Raw genomic sequence first — 20,964 nt, 5'->3', positions numbered from 1 at the left:
AGGGTGAACTCATAACATACTAGAGTTCATCAGAAGGACCACGTTCCTGCAAGAGCCTCCAGGGCATCTACAAAGAGCAGTTCTCATGTTTTCTGAGTTGTTATGAACCACCCGGAAAACAAGGTTCCACCCCAGAGTAGCAGGCAGGAGCCCGTGTGAGAGCTTAACTGCCGAGCGGAAACGGACACTGCACGTAAACAGAACAGAGCTAGCAACTCTAAACGTAAAATTATCATGACCGTAGGGGAGGGCGTTTTACAATCTGCTGGTTTAGAAATGCCTGCTTTCTCAATAATCAAACTCAGGGTCAACCTTCACGCCACACGTCTATTTCTTTTATTCGGTCACCTACTGTGGGAAAATAGGAAGGTAAGAGGGGCTGACATCTTCCGAGCTCTGATTTCTCTCTTGACTTGGGATCCATGTCTCTGAAGAGCCTCTGACTCCCCTAAGTATTGTCTCCACTGAGTACACTCACCCAGCAGAAGGGCCCTGCCCATTCTCGGGACCACGGGACAGTTTAAACCATGGACCCTAGTGACACGTGTAAGTCAGGGCCATCTCTGCCTCACTCGGAATCATCTCTCTTACAAGGTAGATCAGTGTGAGGCACGAATGACACAACTGAAAAGTCTGAAACTGGAAGAAGAAACACGGCAGCCTAAGGGGTTTCCACTTCGTTCCCTGGGGCAGTTCACAGGAAGATTACCATTGCTTCCAACCCGTCATACCTAGTATGGGTCATTCCTCAGAGGGTGGGGAGGACCCCTTTTCCTGTTCTGAAACAGCAGTAGGACTTCTGAACGTAGATCTGCATTACAGCTGTTACACAAAACACTTCCTAACCTTGTTAAGAAGCTCAACCGCTTACCAAAAAACCTCAGCCATGAAATACAAGGGGAAAAAAAAAAAACAACTGCCTGCAATAACCATGAAAAACGACTCAAGTGAAATCAGACGAAAACGTTCTTTACAGCTTATCTTCATAGGTAGTCACTCATTACATCAGGACTTTCAACAAGAGTCACAGAAAGCCCTCCACTGGCAAAGGTCCACAGACACAACCTGCACGAATGATCCTGGGCAACAGCAGCTCGGCCTCTGCAGCTGGAGGCTGGGTGATCCGCACCAGACAGCCTTGGGCGGGGGGCTGCTGTTTACACAAGGACACACGGGCAAGGGAGAAAACAGGTCCCCTATTTTATTTGCATTCAAGTAGGAATAATGAAGAGACAGAAGTTCACCTTAAAGAATCCGAGTCAAGCTGCTTGTACTTGTGATACCCTAACTCAGAAAAATTTATTTTAAAAGTCTGACAACTAAACTCTAAAGTCTAGCTGACGATATACACGATGTATCTGGGAAATATTTACTCTTGGGAAGGAAATTACCTAGGATAATATTATTAATACATTAATGCTATCAAAACAATGTAACACACTTGAAGAATATCATTTAAAACTCCCCAAGCTTTTTTTCTCTTTGTTCGGCTGACCAGTTTGCCTCTAGTCGCACATATCCAGTTAGTTTTAGGTAAACCCAGAATTTGCATTTCAACATCATAGGTTATAACAACTTCTTTGTTGTATCCGTGTTTCCTAATCTACAGAGACGAAAAGCCACAAAAGCAGAAGGGAAGAGTAAGCCGGTTGACTGTACAAAAGGCAAGCAGTGCAGACATTGCTGCTGTAACTTCAAAGGGCAGCAGACACGAGGTCCCCTAAGACCTGCCTGCTCGTGGGTCATGGTCCTGCCTGATCCACACTCAACAGACTCCCTCCTCCTCCTCTGAAATCCTTATAACGCCTGCTTTCTGGGGCTTCTGACCACAGAATGTTAGTGCTGAAAAGCACTTCAGAGGGCAGGATTCTGGACCGAACCTCTTACAGACCAACAGAGTCCCAGAGAGGTTAAACAACTTGCCCTCCTATGCACTTGATCTCAAAGTCACTGAAGTGTTCTCTGGAGCGGGAGGGGGGAAGTCCCTGTCTTAGTTTTCTTTTTCTCTTTTCCAGAGCAAAGCAAAATAGGCAGCACTAAATAAATACGTTGTGCTGAATCTCAAAAGTATTCAAAATTCCAACTACACCAAAATAATCCACTGTGAATGTTGTCTAAACATGGATGTGTGCCTTTAGTACACAGTCTTAAGATACATTTACCATATGTTACAGGTAGATCCAAAGGCTAGATAATTATAAATCTTTTTAGGTATCCCCATGATACTTTACATTTATCAAGTGCTTTGCAATATGTAAGTTACTCTTTCGAGTCTCACAGTAGTTCCCAGGAGGTAGCTGGAGATCTCATCCTCACATTACTTGTGAGGAAACGGGGGAGACTTAGAAAACTTAAGACTTGCTTGTGTTGAGCCTTTAAGTAGACAATATAGGATTTGACCCATACATGAGGCCCTGTGAGGAAACGGGGGAGACTTAGAAAACTTAAGACTCGCTTGTGTTGAGCCTTTAAGTAGACAATATAGGATTTGACCCATACATGAGGCCCTGTGAGGAAACGGGGGAGACTTAGAAAACTTAAGACTCGCTTGTGTTGAGCCTTTAAGTAGACAATATAGGATTTGACCCATACATGAGGCCCTGTGAGGAAACGGGGGAGACTTAGAAAACTTAAGACTCGCTTGTGTTGAGCCTTTAAGTAGACAATATCGGATTTGACCCATACATGAGGCCCAATTCATAGCCCTCTCCTCTAGACTATGGTGCCTCGAAAGCCTAAAGATTTTCTTCAACAACGAAAGCCTTTGCTTCTTTGATTCTTCTACAGTATAAAAGAAAATTAAAGAAACTAGCATTTTTTTTCCCTTAACAGAGGGCTTACAAACCCCTGCCCTACTGTTTGACCTACCGGGGCTTAATGCATACCTGAAACTCTTTCTTGCTCCAAAAGCTTAGTGTAAAGATTGAATATCTGTTCCTGGACTTTGCACACAGATCGTTTAATCTTTTCCCTGCGGGTCACCATGTAAGTGAGGTTCCGAACCTAGAACGTAGAGAATAAAGATTCTAAGTAAGCAATACATTATAACAGGACTTTGGTGTTTTGTTTTGTTTTCTCTTTACCTGAGAAAAATTTGTCCTACTAGGTCCTTGAGTGACTTTTGATATCCAAATGTACTTTAAACATTTTATCTAATCTCTAAGCCTCCCTCTGGGGTGCTAACAAGTATTCTGCGTATACCCCTCAAGGTGGGTAGCAGCACAAAAGAGGCTGTAAGAGGAGGTCCTGCCCCTGCACCACACCTGGCCGTAGGCTCCTCCTGGTGAAGAGACAGACAGACGCCCATCGGTGTCCAAGTCCAAACGCGCCAGCTCTTGCCAAAGGACTCTGCTTATCACCCCTCAGTATCTTCTTCCCATGAATTCTATCGTCAGAGGCTTCAGAGCAGTTCAGAAGCCACCTCTGCTGCACTTTATCAAGCATCTTCTGAAGATGGAACTAGATAAGCATTAGGGTCAAGGGCCATCAGAGGGAGGAGCCCCTCACAAAAAATGTCCCTACACAGGGCTCTCACTAGAAGGCCAAGTAGTCACCAGGAATCCAAGTAAACTTCTTTTGTTAACTGGACACTGAACTCTCTGAATTACCTTGGAACTTAAAGGTCGCTAATGTGTTCCTACAGCATGTGAACACCTAGGGAACATCCTTCTTGCTTTGCCATTGACTTGCTAGGTCAGCCTCTCAAGGCCAGCTTTCTGTATCACCACTTGAAAAATTGATACTGCCCTCTTCCCGATTCATTGGTCAGTAACTGAGAAGACCCCAGCCCTAGGAGCTCCACTTTGCGTCTGATGTGCAACCACTGGGGAACTGCATGCATATGCTCATTAACCAGTAGTAACTAATCAACACTTAAATTTGTTCCCCATTTTCAAAGCCACCTGTGATCAGTCAATACAGAATCAAATTTTAATGACTTAATCAATAAACCCCCTTAAATCTCTCAGTCCTAAAACCTACTGGTAAAACCTGATTAGATTGCATGGGCCTGACAACACAAACGTCAAATGCAACACACCAGATAACACAATTAAACCTTTCTTCAGGAAGATGTGGACAAGACCACCCCAGTAAGCTCAGTGGGAAGACTGAAAACAGTGACTGCGTATCCCCATCAGCTCCTACACCAAAGGCATGACTGCACTCTCCTAACGCTTGGGCAATCCCTTCTCCTGCCACCTTCCCCGAAGGTCACTAACCTTTTGGCAGCGAGAGTGGCAACAAGCGACACACACAGCCCTGCATTTTGGCTTATGTACAGATACACCACCCCTAAAGAACCCTAACAATTCCAGCTGTTCTTCCCCAGTTGTGTTCAAGGCAGCCTCCTTTCCAAGAGGACACGAGGCATTAAGAGGAACAGGTCAGCTGGCTTTCACATTTGCATTGTTCGCGTTGTTAAGTGGTGTAATTTCCTGGCCTAAAGCAGGACCACCAAGTCAGGCTTCTCTTGATCCTAACCGATTCACTATTTGTTTAAGATCTTCCTAACACTTCTTGATAAAAATAAAAATTATCTTAAAGAATTGAGAATAAAATCACTCTTCCTGTCTCAAAGTAAATCTTATTTCAGTGTCATTCACCCTGGTTAAAGCACATTCTTTCTCTGACAGGCACACCTCCCCCCCCCAGGCCAGGAAGTAGGTGTCCTTTATAAGAATTCTGACCAGTTTGGGGATGGAGGTAGCTAATAGGCGACTCTCTTTGCTAAATATTGTTCCACCCAGGGGAGATTAAGAGTAGAAGGTCAAAAAGAGGAAGGGGCCGAAACTAGATCCTTATCACAGGCTCAAAACAACTGGAAAACATACAGAACGGTTTTTACATTACGACAGGGAATCCAACTTGTGGAAATAGGAAATGGAAACCAACTGTCTGACACCGTAGGAGTGGACAAGGTTACTCTCCTGTTCAAGTCAGATGTACAACAGAGATACATCTTTTTTACTTAAAATTGTCAATGGAAAGAGCAGAGCCAGAGAACCTGAACTTTGTATATTACTCACATTTAATTTTGGTGTCTTCAACCACTTCCCCCAGGAAAGATTTCCACCCTGGCTGTTAGGTGGGAAAATCCCACTTCCATTCCCCATGATTTCTGATAAGAGACATCTAACTGTGACCCCAAGAAGCAAAGGTCGGGGTTTTCAATTGGAGCAAATCAGCCCCTGAATAAACCAGGCCGGCTGACCACATTAGTATAGTGACTGCCCCAAACCTTACCTCTCTCATGCACAGAACACCCCAAAGGGCAACTTCCATAAGCAGCCCCTGTATGTAGAGCTGAACTGAGGCTCTGTCCTCAACACACACCCTGCTTGGCCCTTCCTGTACACTGCTAGACGGCTAGACCTAACCTCCCCCCCAACCCCGCTTCATCTTCTCCCAATTGCCAGCGAGGTGGTACGCAAAACAACCAGCTCTCGGCTGCACCCTCATACCATGTTAAACCCAAGAGTCAGGCTTTCCCCAAAAGCAGTGGTTCCCAAACAAACACGTAGGGGCCCTAAAACACAGAATGCTGGCCTCCAACCCCACCGTTTCTGGAGTCAGAGGTGGGATCCAAAACTCTGCAGGTCATGTTGCTGCTGGTTGAGGACCACATGCTAAGAACCACTGCCCTCAGGAACTCAATCATGATCTCAAGTTTTCCTGAATCCCAAACATTGCTTGCAACACTAAAGCTTAACATGCCTCTTGTTCAGGGACAACTGTAGCCTCTGTCAGACTGTCAAGAGGTGACCATTCCACCAAATGTTGAGTAAAATGGTCCCCCGGGGCCTGGCCCCTTTCGATGCCCCAGCCGGGAGTGCAGAGGTAGCATGTTTTTTATCTGAGCAAGCACTCATTTGCTGAACTCGTGTTTATTGCATCCTTTAGAAGACAATGTTTGGGGGAAAGGAATCCCACCAGAGTGAAGTGGCAGCCCTGGGAACTTGGCATGGCACCCGCCATATATCGGCAATCGTGTCTTCAGGTTCCCAAACCCTGCTGAGTCCATTTCTGTCATCTAACTTTCTGATCCAGAACTGGAACCCGGGTGTGCAAAATGCCCCACGGTGTATACCTGCGGGAAAGAGCAGCTACCGTTATCACTCCAAGAGTTGTCTGCCTCTCTAATGAAGGCTGCTCACTTGTCAGTTCTGAAGTGACCACATGCCTTGACCACAGTCCCACATGTTAACCTGCTACGAAATGCTGTTGTGTGAACTGGGCAGGACTTTAAGTTACTTGAAAAACAGACTTATGATTTATTCTTATTGTCACCCCTGCCCTGATGAGTCTTTGGCCTAATACACCTCTTGTTTATAGTTACAAATAACTGTGCATTCTGGGGCATGGCGGCCAAGATCTCCACTTTTTAAAGCCTCCACCATCGCAGGCCTCGTGGAAAATTCTGGAAAACACATTTTTCATTTTAATAAGCCCGTTTTAAACTGACGCTAAATGCCCTCAAATCTCTTAGACTCTTTAATACAGTAAACATAAGTAATACCACACACACAAAAATCCTGATTTATTCCCTGTTTCTCATACATCATTGGCATCATTCTACTTAAAACGCAACAGTGATGACTCCAAAAAAAAAAAAAAATGTTTAGAATTTAATCATAAGTGCGTGTTAATCTGAGTAACTTAAGTACAGAAAAGAGTTAGTACACCACAAGCATTTTCTACACTTTTATTTTGTGGTGATTGTGAGACAAACACAGTCCAAACATGAGACTTTTCGTCCTCCCTCCTGAGGACTATCTGACTCCAAAGCTCATGCACCCCAAGTACAGCAGTTGTCAGGTTGGGATAAGGCTTCTCACCAGGATGCGAGTTCCTCCCTTCTGAATCCCTTTCTCATCTCTAACAAAAAGGCCACACATACATGTGGTTGAGAGGCGAGGTCTTCTTTACACTCACCACCAGGGGGGGCACGGGAGCACAAGAGCTTCACACACCCTCTTCCCGCCTGGCCTCCGCCTGAATCCGCCTGAATCCGGAATCTTAACCTGGTGCCGGAAGGGGCGTCACAAGCAGCCCGCACTGTCAGGTACGGAAAGGGTCTCTTCTAAGGAACACACTCTCACTGCCACGCCTTCTCTACCAGGGCAGTGCAGGTCTCTTTTGGTTCCGTACTTCTCCCATGTGTCCCTATTCTCTGCCTGCACTCTCGCTGCAAATCACCTCTGAGTCAGATTCTCTCCCAGGCAGGTGCATCACCGCCCCCATTTAATAAGTCAGGCGCTTGGCGGAGACGCGTTAACCGTTTCAGGCCACTTAGGTGCCTTTCAGCACGGGCTGCTTTGGGCCCGAAGCCTTAGTTCCATCTGTGCACTAATGAATTTAATCACGGTCGGCAGTCGGGGCGGTCAGGGGAGCTGACGCGAGAAAGCGCTCTAAGACACATCCCCGACTAGCAAGCTTCAGTCAGAAACTACCTGCAGGGAGCAGGGGGCCCCGGGGAAGAGACAGCCCGCTCCTAGAATGATTCCTGTAGCACGAAGGGAGGTCCAGACTGGGACTCCAGAGGCACTGGAGAGTGGGAGAGACGCAAACCAGCAAACAGCTGAAGGAAAGTGCCACCCGCCGCGGCTCCAGGCAGCCACGAGCCAGCACGTGGGCCAATCCAGTGGTGGGGGCGCTCGTGGCGCGGGACCGGGGGCTCCCCAGTCAGACCGGAGGCCCCTGCGCACCAGGAGTCCCGCCCCACGCCCACTCCAGACACAGCACACAGACACATACGGACACAGACACACATGCACACACGACATATACACAGCCTGAGTGATGACTTAGCACCTCACTGCCGGAGTACCCTGGGGAACAGAGACGCATGTGTAGGGAAGTTCGTGCACACACAACAGCACCCGCGCCCTGCTCTGCTCAGTGACTGTACCGGGAAGGCCCCCGCGAGTTAGACAGGAGGCAGAGCTGGGTCAGAGAGGCAGTGCTTCCCTCTCCTTAATGAGCCCATGACCAGCACCTAGTAAGTGTTTCCCCGGGTTCAGCAAGAGACTGCCCTACCTCCGCCCGCCCCACCCCCTCACCGGCAATTAAGTCCACTCTGGTTTGCTAACTCAGTTGGTAAACAATTCTGAGCCCACCCCTTGGCCGTTTTCCTGGGGCTCAGTTCCCTCTAGCTCTAGAATGAAGAGGGGAGGGGAAGACACACCCCATTTGATCTTCCAGAAGAACAGTAAGAACTAACGAGAAAGTGTTTAAAATTAAATCAGAGAAGCTCCCCACTCTGTGGCCGTGTGTGTACGGTAAGTTTACCAGCCCATAAACAGATGTGGCCGACACAACCTCATGCTGAAGTATGTACAAGGGTCTGAGAGTAAATGAACTGGCTACCACTCCTTGCTCTGGGCAAGCGGTCGCCTCTTTGCCATCTTCTTCTCTAAGTCACTACAAGGTGTCAGTGTCAATCATTACCCTCTCCAGGTCCTGCCGCAGGTGAGTGAACAGCTGCAGCCTCCTAAACAAGACATCCTGCTCCCGCTTCGCGAGATTGTCCTCTTCGTCTTTCTTTGGGGTGATCAGGGGCTTGTTGAAGTTGCCCTTCCTCTTCAACTTCCAGTACTGGTACAGGAAGTCCACCAGCTCCTCGGGCAGCCGCAGGGCCCTGGCAACATCCAGCAGGTCGACGAAGGTGTAGAACTCATCCTCCAGCTGCTGCAGCTTTTGCTTCCGGACGCTCACCCGGCGGGCCTCCTCTGGATTCTGCCCGAGGCTGCCAAAGGGCTCCAGCGGGTCCCGGGGGGAGCACTCAGGGGCCCCATTCTCCTGAGCGGCCCCCTCACCGAGGCTCTCCTCGGGCTTGCCATGTGAGCTGTGCTTAGGGCAGTAGGACTTGAACTTGACTTCGTCGTTCTCAGCCAAGATGGTCTTCATCTCCAGGCCCCGGTCGAAAGCACAGGTCACGTGGAAGGCCGTGCGGCAGTTCTTCACAGAGCACTGGCAAGAACACGCAGACAGCAAGAGGAGAGAGATTAGGGAGTGACAGTGACTGAGGCCCCGGGTGCCAGGCACCCCCTCCCGACACACGCACAGGAAGAGCTACACTTGGGGCGCGTGCCAGGACAGAGAAGCTTCACGAGGATTAACCCTGGCAGATCCAGTCGTGTTTTAAATAAGCTACAGCTTGGGACTTAAGGGAACTCTTTTTCATAAACCGAACCATAACTCTCCTAGAAAAGCGACTGCACCCAAAATTGCCTCCTAAAGCAGACACAATCATACAGATGGCACGTGTAGACAAAGGGGGCCCTGGCACTCCGATTATACTCAAAAGAACGTGTGCTCAATATGCAGAGTATATTCTGAGGCATTCATTTGTCTTTTCTTATAGGTCTGGGCTTTTGTAATGTTTATATAAAAGGCCTGAGTGGTGAGAATCTCCTCAGGAAGAATGACCACTCGCCAGAGTATTTAAAGGAACGTGGACCCTCCTTTCTAGCCCACAGCCAGGACGAGTCCCAGCACCAGTGGGAAAAGAAATGGCACACCCCTCCTCCAGCAGGGAGGGCTGCTCAAGACGGAGGAGGGTGAATTAAAAACTCCCGAAGACTGGAAAGGAAGAGGAGGCCAGGACAATCCAGGGCACGAAGGACGGGCCTGGTCTCCGCACCCGAGGAAGCTTTGCCAGACGCGGGGGCTTCCAGGCCAGGGGGCACCAAGCTCTGAGATCTGTGTGCGCTTCGCCTGGCAGCGCAACCGTGAGCGACCTGCTGCCTGTGGGTCGAAGGGAGGTCAATCTAGAGGCCAGGCCTCACCCAGCTCTGCCCCGTCCTTACCAGACGCCTCCCCCCACTCTCACCACCCCCCCCCCAGGGAACCCCGTGGTGCCTCTGATCCAGACGGCAAGCCAGAGGCCTAGCAGGAGAAAAGTGATTTCTCCCCATCTGATCTTGCTAGGCGAATTCCTGGAAGGAGGCTCCTTGTGGTGACTGAAGCCAGTCCCTTCAAAAGCAACACTGTATCGTGTGAGGCCGAGGGATCCCGGGCGCGCCAGCGCTGCAGAGAGGAGCCGAGCCGGGCGGCCCCAGGCCAGCTGACAAGCTTCATTAATTAAACTCACTCAGCAAGACCCCTGCACGGCACCGCCACACATCGCAGAGGCGTGGGCTGGGGCTTCGTCCCCTAATCATTTCAGTATTAAGAGGTGACTCATTGCCAGTCATGATTTCTTCCATTATTAAAAAGTCGCTTTTACCCAGAAGTACAGAAAATCTAGCTCCCTTCACAGAAAATCAATTCCCCCACTGAAAACACTTAAAGCGCATGAACTAACATAAATCTGTAATTTTATCTATAATAATAACCTCAATTCCAAGAAATGTGTGAAATCAGCTTTAGTGGCAGAACACACACACACACACACACACACACACACATACACACACCTGGTCACTATCAGTACAAGACAAAGTGCTCCTCCCTCCTAGCAGGCAGCCAAGTGGGAAGTAAAGTGGGAACAGATGACGGAGACACTACCAGTGTTTGGCTTAAACGACACTTTAACTCGGCGCCCCGACCTGAAAAGAGGAACTCGCCACAGCAGAACATTTATACGGGGCTTTGTAAAGACGCCAAATGGCCTTCCTCTGGGTTTTCCTATTCAGGTTGACTCAGCAAACAGATGTTACAGAAACGTAAGCCAGAGCCTTTCCAGCTGCAGACATTTCAGACAGGAATTCTTTAATAAAATCGGTCTATTCTGTGAAGATACGAAAAATCATCAAACACTTCCTTGGCCTCTCCTCCTTCAAATTCATGTTCTGGGAAAAAGAGGTCAACGGCAACAAAAAAGTCATTTTATCGTCTCTCTTCAAAAGAGACACAGAGATCCCAATCGACTGCCTCCTGGAAACATCAGTGAAGGACCTACTCAGTAAAGGGCGTAATTTCTACCCTCAGAAGAACATCGGGTAACTTGGAAGAAAACGATTTCCATTTTCCTTGGTTTGCCCCAGCTTGTTCCCTGCAAGTGTTCACATGGGTCATCTACACACACACACACACACACACACACACACACACACCCAGCTCTGTGTCTTTTTTTATTTTGTGGCTTTTAAAAAATTTCTCCTCCACTCCCTCCTAACACAACTCTCAGGCCAGAGGCTTTTGTCATGTTTTAATTTTAAGCAGATTCCATTCACATACAAAAATCTGCACTATTTTCAAGGTCCACAGCCAAATCCCACCAGCTGTCTCATGCCTCACCCTCTGAATATTTTGTTACATTTTGGATTCTTGAACACCAGTGGAAGTGATAACGAAGAAAAGCACAACAGCTTGGCGTGTAAAATGAAAACTTTTAAAAAGAAACACCAGTCAGTGGATACCTTACAGAGAGGAATATTTATCAGCCAAAATACAAACTGAGTTTGCCAAATGAGGTCATTTCTTTAAAACCCACGACCGGCAGTGTGACCAAGCCTGTGGGGGGGGGGGGGGGGGGTGCTCGCGCGTGCGTGTGTGTGTGTGCGCGCGCGCGCGTGCGTGTGTGTGCGCACGTGCGTGTGTGTGTGTGTGCGCCGAGCTGCCGCTGCGCGTCCTGCAGCAAGAGAGAAGCCACCCCAAAGCGGCACCTCTGCCCACGGGCTGTGACGTAGGGACCGAGGAGAAGCCGGTATCCCTGCGCTGGCGCCCCCCACAGACGCAAAGGGCCAACGGCAGCCACAGACAGCGTCTGGAGACGGTGGTGGGACAGCACCTCAGGCCTCCGAGGTCACGACTGTCTAGATGCCAAAAACGTGAGGCCCGGAGAGGAACTGCTCAGGCAGCGCTTTAGATAACACCAAGAAACAGCACGCCGTCGACAGTCTCTCTGTGATTCTGTCATCTGCCTCATGGCTGTCTACACCTGCCTGTACGTGGACACAGAAAACGCAGGCCGACTTCTTACGTACAAGCTCCCCTCCCCCAGCCCCACCCTCCCCCAGCCACACGGTGCCGTAAGAAAATCAGATATTCAGACTGGGCAGAACCCCTGGTGCAGCACCTCATGGGTGTCCCTCTACCCAGCCGGTCGGTGCTCCAAGGAGTCCCCGTTTACCAAATGCAAAAGGGCTGGCGTGCCAAGCTGATTTCCAACACTGGCGCCAAGACAAGACACCCCACGTGCACACCCCTGAAACCAGCGGCGTCGGGGGCGGCCACAGAGGCAGGGCTGCCGCTCGGCAGGCGAGAGGGTGACTGAGCCTCCAGTGCCGAGACTCCAGTTCTTCCCCAGAGCTGTCGGCCTGTGGAAAGAGCTGCAATGCCAGGCCTGGGGCAGGGAGGGAGAAACCAGACACAAACCGGAACTGCCTTGCAGCTCAGGCGGACTTCTGCGTTGCCCTGTGATGGTTACAGCTGGGGTTCCGGCCACACTGGACACTATCCACCAATAAAGGTGTGTATACGGGGCTGGAGACGCCCCTCAGCGACCTCAGAAGGGCCGTGAGAAGCTCGTCCTGCTTCCTGGATTCTAGCCCCATCTCCAAGCCCTGTGACGGTTAGTTCGCAGAGCCCTCCCCCATCCCGCTCCCTGGAACACGAGGAAGGGTAAAAATGCCATCCTGACTAAGCTGATTACCTGTATGGAGGCCCCAAACTTCTCATTGCAGAGGCTGCACACCAGCGCCCACCGACTGCTGGGGATGTGAGACACCTTCGTGATGGGCTCCATCTTCTCAGGGCTGCCGATGCTCACCTAGAGGCCCAAGACATGACGAGACAGGGTGGCAGAGGTCGTCAGACAGGGGCTGAACACAGACAGCAGAAACTTAGAGCTCCATTCCTTCCCCACGGCCCTCCTAGCAGAGGGTGCCAAGGGGCACTCACCCTCCGAGCGCAGGTGAAACCCCACCTTAAAGCACCAGGACGGCACAGGGGCCGGCTCTGGGCCGACTCCACGCCCTCCTCGGGGGGCCATCCGACACAGACGTCCTGCTTGTAAAAACGCTCAGACACCCCAGTGTTCACTGCTCACCTGAGTGACAGCAAAGACAAGGTGGTCTACTACACCTCCGGTCCACTCCGAAGTGGTCAAGACTGGAAATCCATCTTGAACATACCACAGTCAGTTGTGACGATGGAGCAGAAGTAAATATTGACCACTTTTAATCTCGCTCTCACTAAAGAAAACCATTCTCTTCAGTCAGAAACTACCACTACATACAAAGCGGAAAACTACCAAGATAAATAAGGTCCCCTCCCTCTCCGTATTCAGCCTGGATCACTGAACTGCATCCCTGTTAATACCAAACCGTGAGATCCCATGCTACCAAGACCCAAGTCGTGAAGCCTCAATCCAAATCACTCCCAGATACTTTTCCTCAGGAGGAAAATGCACCCAAATCATATGCCAAAAAATGCTGAAATCTGAATCACAAATGATAGTCTCAGAGTGAGCCAAGCAAATTAAATTAGTCAAGGTCTGGGACTTGAAATAAATTAGACCAGACCTGAAATTAAAAAGGTTGAGGCTAAGTAAGAATTTTAATAAAAAATCACAAAAATGTGACCTAGAGCAGTGGTTCTTTAACCATGACTGTGCTGTTCGCATGGCTCACCAGGCCCAGGAGTTTACGGCCCACCCCAGGGCAAGGACAGAGCCACACCCAGGCCGCGGGTCCGCTTCTGGGAACGTGACAGCAGCGGGAGGGTCAGCTGCAGTGGCATCAGAAGGGAAGTCTGAACACCTCCACCCAGAGTCCAACTCACTGCTGCCTCCAGTTAACATTTCCACAAATTTACACACCACTGACCACATGACAGCATGCTCGAGATTCAATTTAAGGTGGCAAACAGGGTAGCAATTCAAAGGTGTCTTTTTACTCCTCAGCTACAATGTGGCCCAGTGATGAATGGCTCCTAAGGTGAACCACCAAGAAGGGCACCCACCTCGGGGATCCACAGCGCACAGCTGACGTGGACCCACTTGGTCCCACTGCGGGTGGGCTTCATCGCTCCGCCTTTCTTGGGACACAACAAACACTTGGGCTGAACCCCCAGGGCACACGTCCGGCACAGCCAACTGCCCTCTGGGACCTTGAGAATTCCGTAACAGGCCTGTAAAGCCACAGCACATCCCCAAGGAAAAGAGAGAAAGAGAGAGAGAGTTATTTTTACCCTGTGTGTCTATGAATTTTAAAACGCCTAGAAAGATTTTAACAGAAGCACCCCCAAAATAGAGGCACTCCTTTCAGGAAGAGCCGGGCAGCCTCACAGCAGCAGTCAGGAGGCGGGTACAAGGCACAACGTACTTACCTACCAGAGGGTGGTCCTGAAAACTACCTGAGGACAGAAAGGTTTGTAAAAGATCTGCCGTGTTGCTACACACACCCATCTATACCAAGTTTCTAAATACTGGGCGGCAAATCCTCAAAACTCTCTCCAGGGCTAGATGGCGGAAAGCATCCCTCTCTGATTTACTGATATAGGTGGGCTATAAAGTGAGGGAAAAAAACACAAAGCGGCTGAGAGCCTCCCAAAGCTATTACACGAGACACCAGTGAAAACGAGAAGCAACTAAGGAGCAGCCTCGCTCCCTGGGCTAAGCAAGCTCTACTAACCAGGTGCCGACACCCCGCCTGCCTCCCACACACAAGTGAGCACAACAGGCGCAGAAAAATGAGACATTCTAGACAAAGAGAATGTGGTCTCTTTGGCGGATACTTAAAACAAAGCCTGCTTTGCATAAGATGGTAAATTACACAAGACAGCAAAAACTGCAGGAATCAAGGCAACTTAAAGTCATTAAGAGGGTTCAAAGAAAGAAAAGGCAAACGTTAAAGAAGTGAAGAAACAAAACCATGATGGTACCAGGAGCACATTCAGAGCCTTTTAAAAACACCAAACTGTTCAGAACTTTATCCTTGAATGAACTACAAGTCAGGAAGTGGAGAGACAGAGTAACATAGTTCCAATTCTCCAGACAGGAAAAACACAGCCGCTATGCAATCTGAATATCCAGGACGCAAAAAGAAAACCACAGGATGATAGTTCAGGGAAGTTAAGTGACACTAAGATTGGAGCTTAGGAGCGCTGTGTCGGTGCCATGAATGAGCCACTGTCAACACAGACTTACTGAAAAAAGAAAAAAAAAAAAAATTTTTTTTTTAATAGAGCTAACTGACACTATTAAGGTTTCAAATATCAGAAAGGTCTGTATCAGGCACTCTAGACAAAGTCTCATTTGAAGAGGTTTTTTTTTTTTTTTTTTTTTTTTTTTTTTTACTGGAAAAGCAAGTCTAAGTAAAATAGAAGATTAAATAAAGGATGCCTGAAAGACAAGTCATGAAGAACATCTCAAAAGAAAAAGGAACCACAGGAAATGCTAACAGGCAATGTGGCATGGCTGAAAGAACAGGAGACCAGGCACGGGGCGTGGGGGCAGGGGCGGGGGGTGTGCGGGGGGGTGTCGTCCAGAGCTCCCCGAGTTCCAGTTCCAACTCTGCCACTAACCCGCAGTGGGACGCTGAACAGCCCACCCTGACTTGAGTTAACTCATTTATAAACAGAGGGTTTGAGCACTTTTCAAGCAGAACCCTTTTTTTCAAACAAGATTTGTCTCGTGGGGGGGAAAAAAGTAAAATGGCAGGAAAAAAACTGAAACGTCATCCAAGTAAATGGCACCAACAACATAAAAGCAACAATGGCAGTCACACTGCTCATGACCTTGAAACAACAAAATCTCTATAAGAATTCTCCATTATCCCAAGGAAAGCGCCTAGATAATTTGAAAATCCAGAGCTACAAGATGGGCTATAACATGACTTCATAAGCAAGAGACTTGTGGTCTCCCCGTCAGGATGAGATGGGACAAGGTCACCACTGGTAAAGTCCTCAGGCAGAAGGGAAACCCAGGAAGCAGACACATTATAAAGAAAACAACAGTCAGGAACTTCACAAAGCAAACTTGATTCTTCTTCCCAAGAGGTCACCCAAGCCACTGTCCCACACAAGCCTTTAAGTTTGTTTTAAATCTCAGCATCAACAGGTGAATTCAAAGAAAGTACCTCTGGAGAGCCTATTAACTAAAGAGTGTATGTGAACACATGTCCCCACAGAAATACCAATTACTTCATTATTGCATTAAAAAATAAATGAAAGAGGTAAGGGTCAAGACTAAGATTCTCCCCCAAGCTTTTTAAATTACCCAGTACCCAACCTTACTGAAGCAACCGCCAAATCCTATTGACATCACGGAGGACAGGAAATAACTTTCAAGAAAAGGGGACCCTTTCCGCTTGTTCAAGGGCTCAGTTTATATACTAACATGTTAGCAAATGTTGTGTGTTGAATAGTGTCCGAAAAGTATATGTTAAAGTAAGTCCTAACCGCAGTACCTCAGAATGTGACCTTATTTGGAAATAGGGTCACAGTAGATGTAGTCAGTTAAGATGAGGTCACACTGGAGTAGGGTGGGCCCTTCATCCAACGTGACTGGTGTCCTTACAAGAAGATGGCAACATGTGAAGACACAGATGCATGGGGAGGGCACAAAGTGACGGCAAAGCCAGAGACCAGCGTTGTGCAGCTGCGAGCCAAGCAACGCCAACAACTGCCAGCAAACCACCAGGAGCCAGGAGAGGCGAGGAAGGATTCTCCTTCGGGTTTCAGAGGGAGCATGGCCCTGCCGACACCCTGACTTCAGACTTCTAGTTTCCAGATAGCAAGACAATAAACTTCTGTGATTTTAAGCCATCCAGCTTGTGCAACGGCAACTAACACAGCAAACTAACTGCCTTTTCAAGAGTCCCCCCGCCAGGGTTCTCAATAGCTAAAGCCAGGTGTTGGAGCAGGGCAGAGGGGCTCATACAGTCTAAGTAAACCTGACTTGCGTGGATAGGAATAAAGATACTATACGAAGAAAGAATGAGGTCCACAGAGGATCCTATTCTCCTGGTTGTAAAAGTAACAAGAAATCCTTCAAACACTAAGAACCCGTCAGGAACAAAAAGATGGGCACACGTCTTTAACTCATGGACCCTGTCTGGAGGAACCACCCCAGGGGGCTTCCTTCCGGGCCCCGCTGCCCACATACCTGGTGCACACAGATGTTGCATTTGTCACAGAACACCATCTCATTGCCGTCCTCACCGTCAGGCGACTGGCAGACGTCACAGACAACGTCTTCGTCATATTCAATCCCCAGGCCTTCTTCAGTCTCTATAGCATGATTCATATTATCGTAGCATCGCTGTTCAAATTCCTCCAGGACCCTTTCCATGGTGTATTCATCTAACTCAGGCATTCCTGGAGGGAAAATGCCACAAAACCATTTTAATAAACCCATACTAATAAATATAATACTATTTATACTAATAAAAATGCACAGTGAATAAATAACATTATAAACAAATCTATCCTGAGTGCCCCCAAATATTTTCTATTGGATGTCCCTCAGACCCTTCCAAGGAAGGGTCTTTAAATTCAAAGGCAGAAAGAGACTTTCACCCAACAGTTTGTTCCTTACGGTCAGGCACTGAAGATGGAGTGCTTGCTGTAAAAAGATCAATCCCAAAAGGGTTCCAGGATATTAAATACATATATTGTTAGACTGTCATTTCATTACAATATTATATATAACAACTAGCATGTAAGTGACTTCAAAACCATGACCACCTATTATGGTTTGGGTATTTTTTTCCAAAAAACATTTCCATTCTTGCTACTTAAAATGGTGCTCTAAGAACAGATTTCACTGTGAACACTCAAATGTTTTTTACCTGGTTTATCCCTCCTCACCCTCTGAATTTACTAAGTTGAAATGCATAGTTAGTCAGACACATGAAAGACGGAAACACAAGGGACGTCTCAAGCAAAGGAGACAGACAGCTTCCTGGTGAATCAAAGAAAATGCATTCTTATGCAAGAATGGCCAAAAACAAACTTCAAGCGGTTATCATGGTATGGTTATAGCTAGTGGTGGGGATAAGACTTTTATTTTCTTCCATTTGTGGACGTATTCCAAACTTCCTACAATGAAAATACTCATGCAGAAAGAAAAAACAGCTTGTAAAAAATATTCAAACACATGTAACTGGCAAGAAACAACAGAAGTGTCATTAGGGCCAACAACAACTTACATGCATTATCATAAATTCAATTAACACTTCAAGTTTTTGAAAACTTGGAGAACACATTAGCGCTGACACTGTGATAAGCCCTGAACACGTATGCAAAAAAGCCACCTATCATCTCAAACCTTATTTCATGACGAGATCGTTTCCGCGTGGCCAGGAGGCTTCATCTCAATTCCTCCTACCAGTTCTGAAAACACCACTGGCTTTGAAACTACAGTCCTATGCCCTATAATTAATTTTTACCATTAAAAAGACCAATAAAAGCTAAGACAAACGTCTTTAAGCACGCGTTCAATACATGTTCTACAACTGCCTCGCTTATCCTGCCGAAGTAGCCGGCACCGCCTTGCACTCTGATCAGTCAGCCCAGCACTCACCACCTAGACCGGCCACTGAAGCCCCGGTCCCTGGCCGTCTGTCCCTCTGCCTTAACACCGGACACCCAGTCGGTCCAGTGCGTCACAGTTGTCTTTACAAAGTAGGATCTTATAGTCTCTGAAGCTAAAACATAGCATTCAGTTCCAAGAGAGCACTGAAAACTTCTGCACAGATTCCCACCTCCTCGCCTGCCAACATCCCGGCCACTAACACCTAAAACCAAGGACCATAAGGAAAGAGACCTTCTTTATCAAAATATCGGAGTACCAGCTTCCCCAGCCCCGTCCGCACCACGTTCCCATTCAAAGGCTGGGGAGCGGCGTGCACGGCGGCCTGTCACATGCCAGGCCCGGTGCTGGGCTCAGGCACCCACACGAAATAAAGCCTTAGTCCTGCACGGCTCTGACATCCTCCATGAAACACTCTGTAACTATTTACCACGTGCTAGACTGCAGACAAACAGCCTGTGCCACCACTTCCCGACCCTGACCTACAATACAGCACAATGCTAATTAATCCGCACAGCCTCTCACAGGAAGCCCAGACTTGGTCTCCCTGACTTGCCATCACCACACTTCAGGCAACCCTTAGCAATCAGAAGTGGTGTGTGGGCCGAGATCCAAGCGTCATCCTGGTCGTGACACAAGGAGATGCAAGCAAACGCGGTACTCTGAGCTGTACGTGCACAAGAACGGTTGACTTGCAGAAAAGATCGCAATGGGCAGGGCACCCAGCTAAGGCAGGGCTCCACCAAAGGAAAGCCAGGACAGATCAACGGGTGAGAGGAGAAAGCACTCAGGTTTGGAAAAGGACTTAAGGGGAATCACCGAGGTGAAAACACGAGGGATGTGTTTGGAAAACGGTGAGCTTGGCTGGAGTGGAGTTTCCTGTGAGAAACTGCAGGCCACGGCTGAAGAAGGCGGCATCCGAATAGCACCGCCGGAGGGGGAAGAAACACAACACCGGGGCAGGGAACTGTGGACCAGACCCTTGTGCGATCTTGGGGAAGCACTGCATTTCTCTGGGCCTCAGTTCCCTTGAGGTAACTGGCGGGGCTGCGGGGTGTAGGTCAGGGCAGGAACTGGGAGCCCCGCTTTCCTGCCCGTGGAAAACACCCCTCCTCAATCCCACCGCTCTGTCCACGAGCCGCACACAGACTGAGTCCCTCTCGGCACACCTGCCGCAGCTGGACACGCGCGTCTCCAACAAAGAGCCCGTGATCCTGAGACCGGACCGAGGCCGAGACGGAGCTGGCGTGGCCAGCGGCGAGGAGCCTCTCCCCTCGCCGCAGGCCTCGCGCGCTCGCTGCCCACCGTCCGCAAGCGAGCGGCAGGGTCCCCGCCTCTCACCCATCTCCTTCAGCTCCTCGTTGGTCAGCTCCAGCCACGCAGCGTCCATGTCGTTGAGGTCGTAACGACACACGCTGTCGGCCAGCGTCCGGAGGTCAACGTAGCCCAGCTCTGGAGGCTCGGAGCCCGACGAGACGATGTATTTCTTGGGTCTGATGAACATGAGGGACTTCTCTTCAGACACGACCCTGGTTAACGAGAAGACAAGGCGGCCGGTTTACCCTTCCTGCCACAAGGAAGGAAGTCTGCCAGAAGGCCCCAAGCGAGCTTCCACCTCCAGCCCCCAAACCCTAGGCCACTGCCGGGTTCAGAGAGTTAAAACCCTAACGCCACTGCTGATAAAGCAAAGTAGGAGTCGTTAAAACCCCTACAATAGAAATAGATGCAAGTGAAAACGCTGCACAAATCTTCAAAATCAGCCTCCCCCACGCGGCCTCCCAGGACGCTGCCGTGCCCAGCCAGCAGCTGTGACAGCAGTGTCAAGGGTTAAAGATCACAGCAGTGTCCTCTAACCAGGCCTGCCCGCCCCTGCTGGAGGCCACCAAGCCCGGGCGCCCAGGGACACGGAGGAGGCAGGAGACGCCACACGGGCAGGGCTCACACAGCAGAAGGCTGGGGAGCCGAGGGGAGAAACCGTCACCTCCGGCTCTAGAGCTCAGGCCTTGCCATCGCTGGGCAGTCTGAGAGCCAGAGTCCCAGCCACGGGCGGGATGCGGCCAGCACAGCTGGGGACCCAGGGCAGGAGCGCAAGTGCCCTCTGCTCCGCACTCCCACCCTCGCCCCCCGCCCCGGGAACGCCTGGAGAAGTGCCGTCCCCCGCAAAACAGAGTCCGCGCAGGAAGAGGGCGAGTCACTGCCGACGGGGAGCGAAGGGGCCTCAGGAGCGCCCCACGGCCCCACGGCCCTCCACCCGCACGTCTCAGCGTGTCGGCAGCTCGCGTTAACACCCAGCTGTCCAGAGAGGCTGTCAAGGTGTGTCCGTCACCCTATGATTACCAGGGTGGCTCTACCTACAGGACACGGAGACAGGCACGTTTAAGGGAGTTATTCCTCCGACTCAACTAAGGGCGGGGTCTCAGCCGACACTTCCACGAGCTGGGTTAGCGTGTACTCGTCTTGTGCTGGGCTCGTAACCCCTGGAC

At 49.4% G+C, this 20,964-nt stretch overlaps 1 protein-coding gene across 11 annotated transcripts in view; it reads right to left on the bottom strand.

The window, feature by feature from the left end:
• Positions 1–20,964, bottom strand: part of JADE1 (jade family PHD finger 1) — a 57,089-nt gene that overhangs the window by 4,731 nt on the left and 31,394 nt on the right. For all 11 annotated transcript variants that reach the window (XM_082409166.1, XM_082409169.1, XM_082409172.1 and 8 more), the window contains 6 exons: positions 19,823–20,010; positions 17,054–17,265; positions 13,909–14,076; positions 12,599–12,715; positions 8,449–8,970; positions 2,886–3,003 (listed from right to left, as the gene is read on the bottom strand). In XM_082409166.1, the coding sequence (XP_082265292.1) occupies positions 2,886–3,003; positions 8,449–8,970; positions 12,599–12,715; positions 13,909–14,076; positions 17,054–17,265; positions 19,823–20,010 (1,325 nt within the window). The remainder of the gene's footprint in view (positions 1–2,885; positions 3,004–8,448; positions 8,971–12,598; positions 12,716–13,908; positions 14,077–17,053; positions 17,266–19,822; positions 20,011–20,964) is intronic.

This window comes from Balaenoptera borealis, assembly GCF_965194805.1.
Source record: "Balaenoptera borealis genome assembly, contig: HAP1_SCAFFOLD_1069, whole genome shotgun sequence".
NCBI lineage: Eukaryota > Metazoa > Chordata > Mammalia > Artiodactyla > Balaenopteridae > Balaenoptera > Balaenoptera borealis.
The sequence above is the reverse complement of the archived record's forward strand: the minus strand, read 5'-3'. Positions and strand labels throughout refer to the sequence as shown.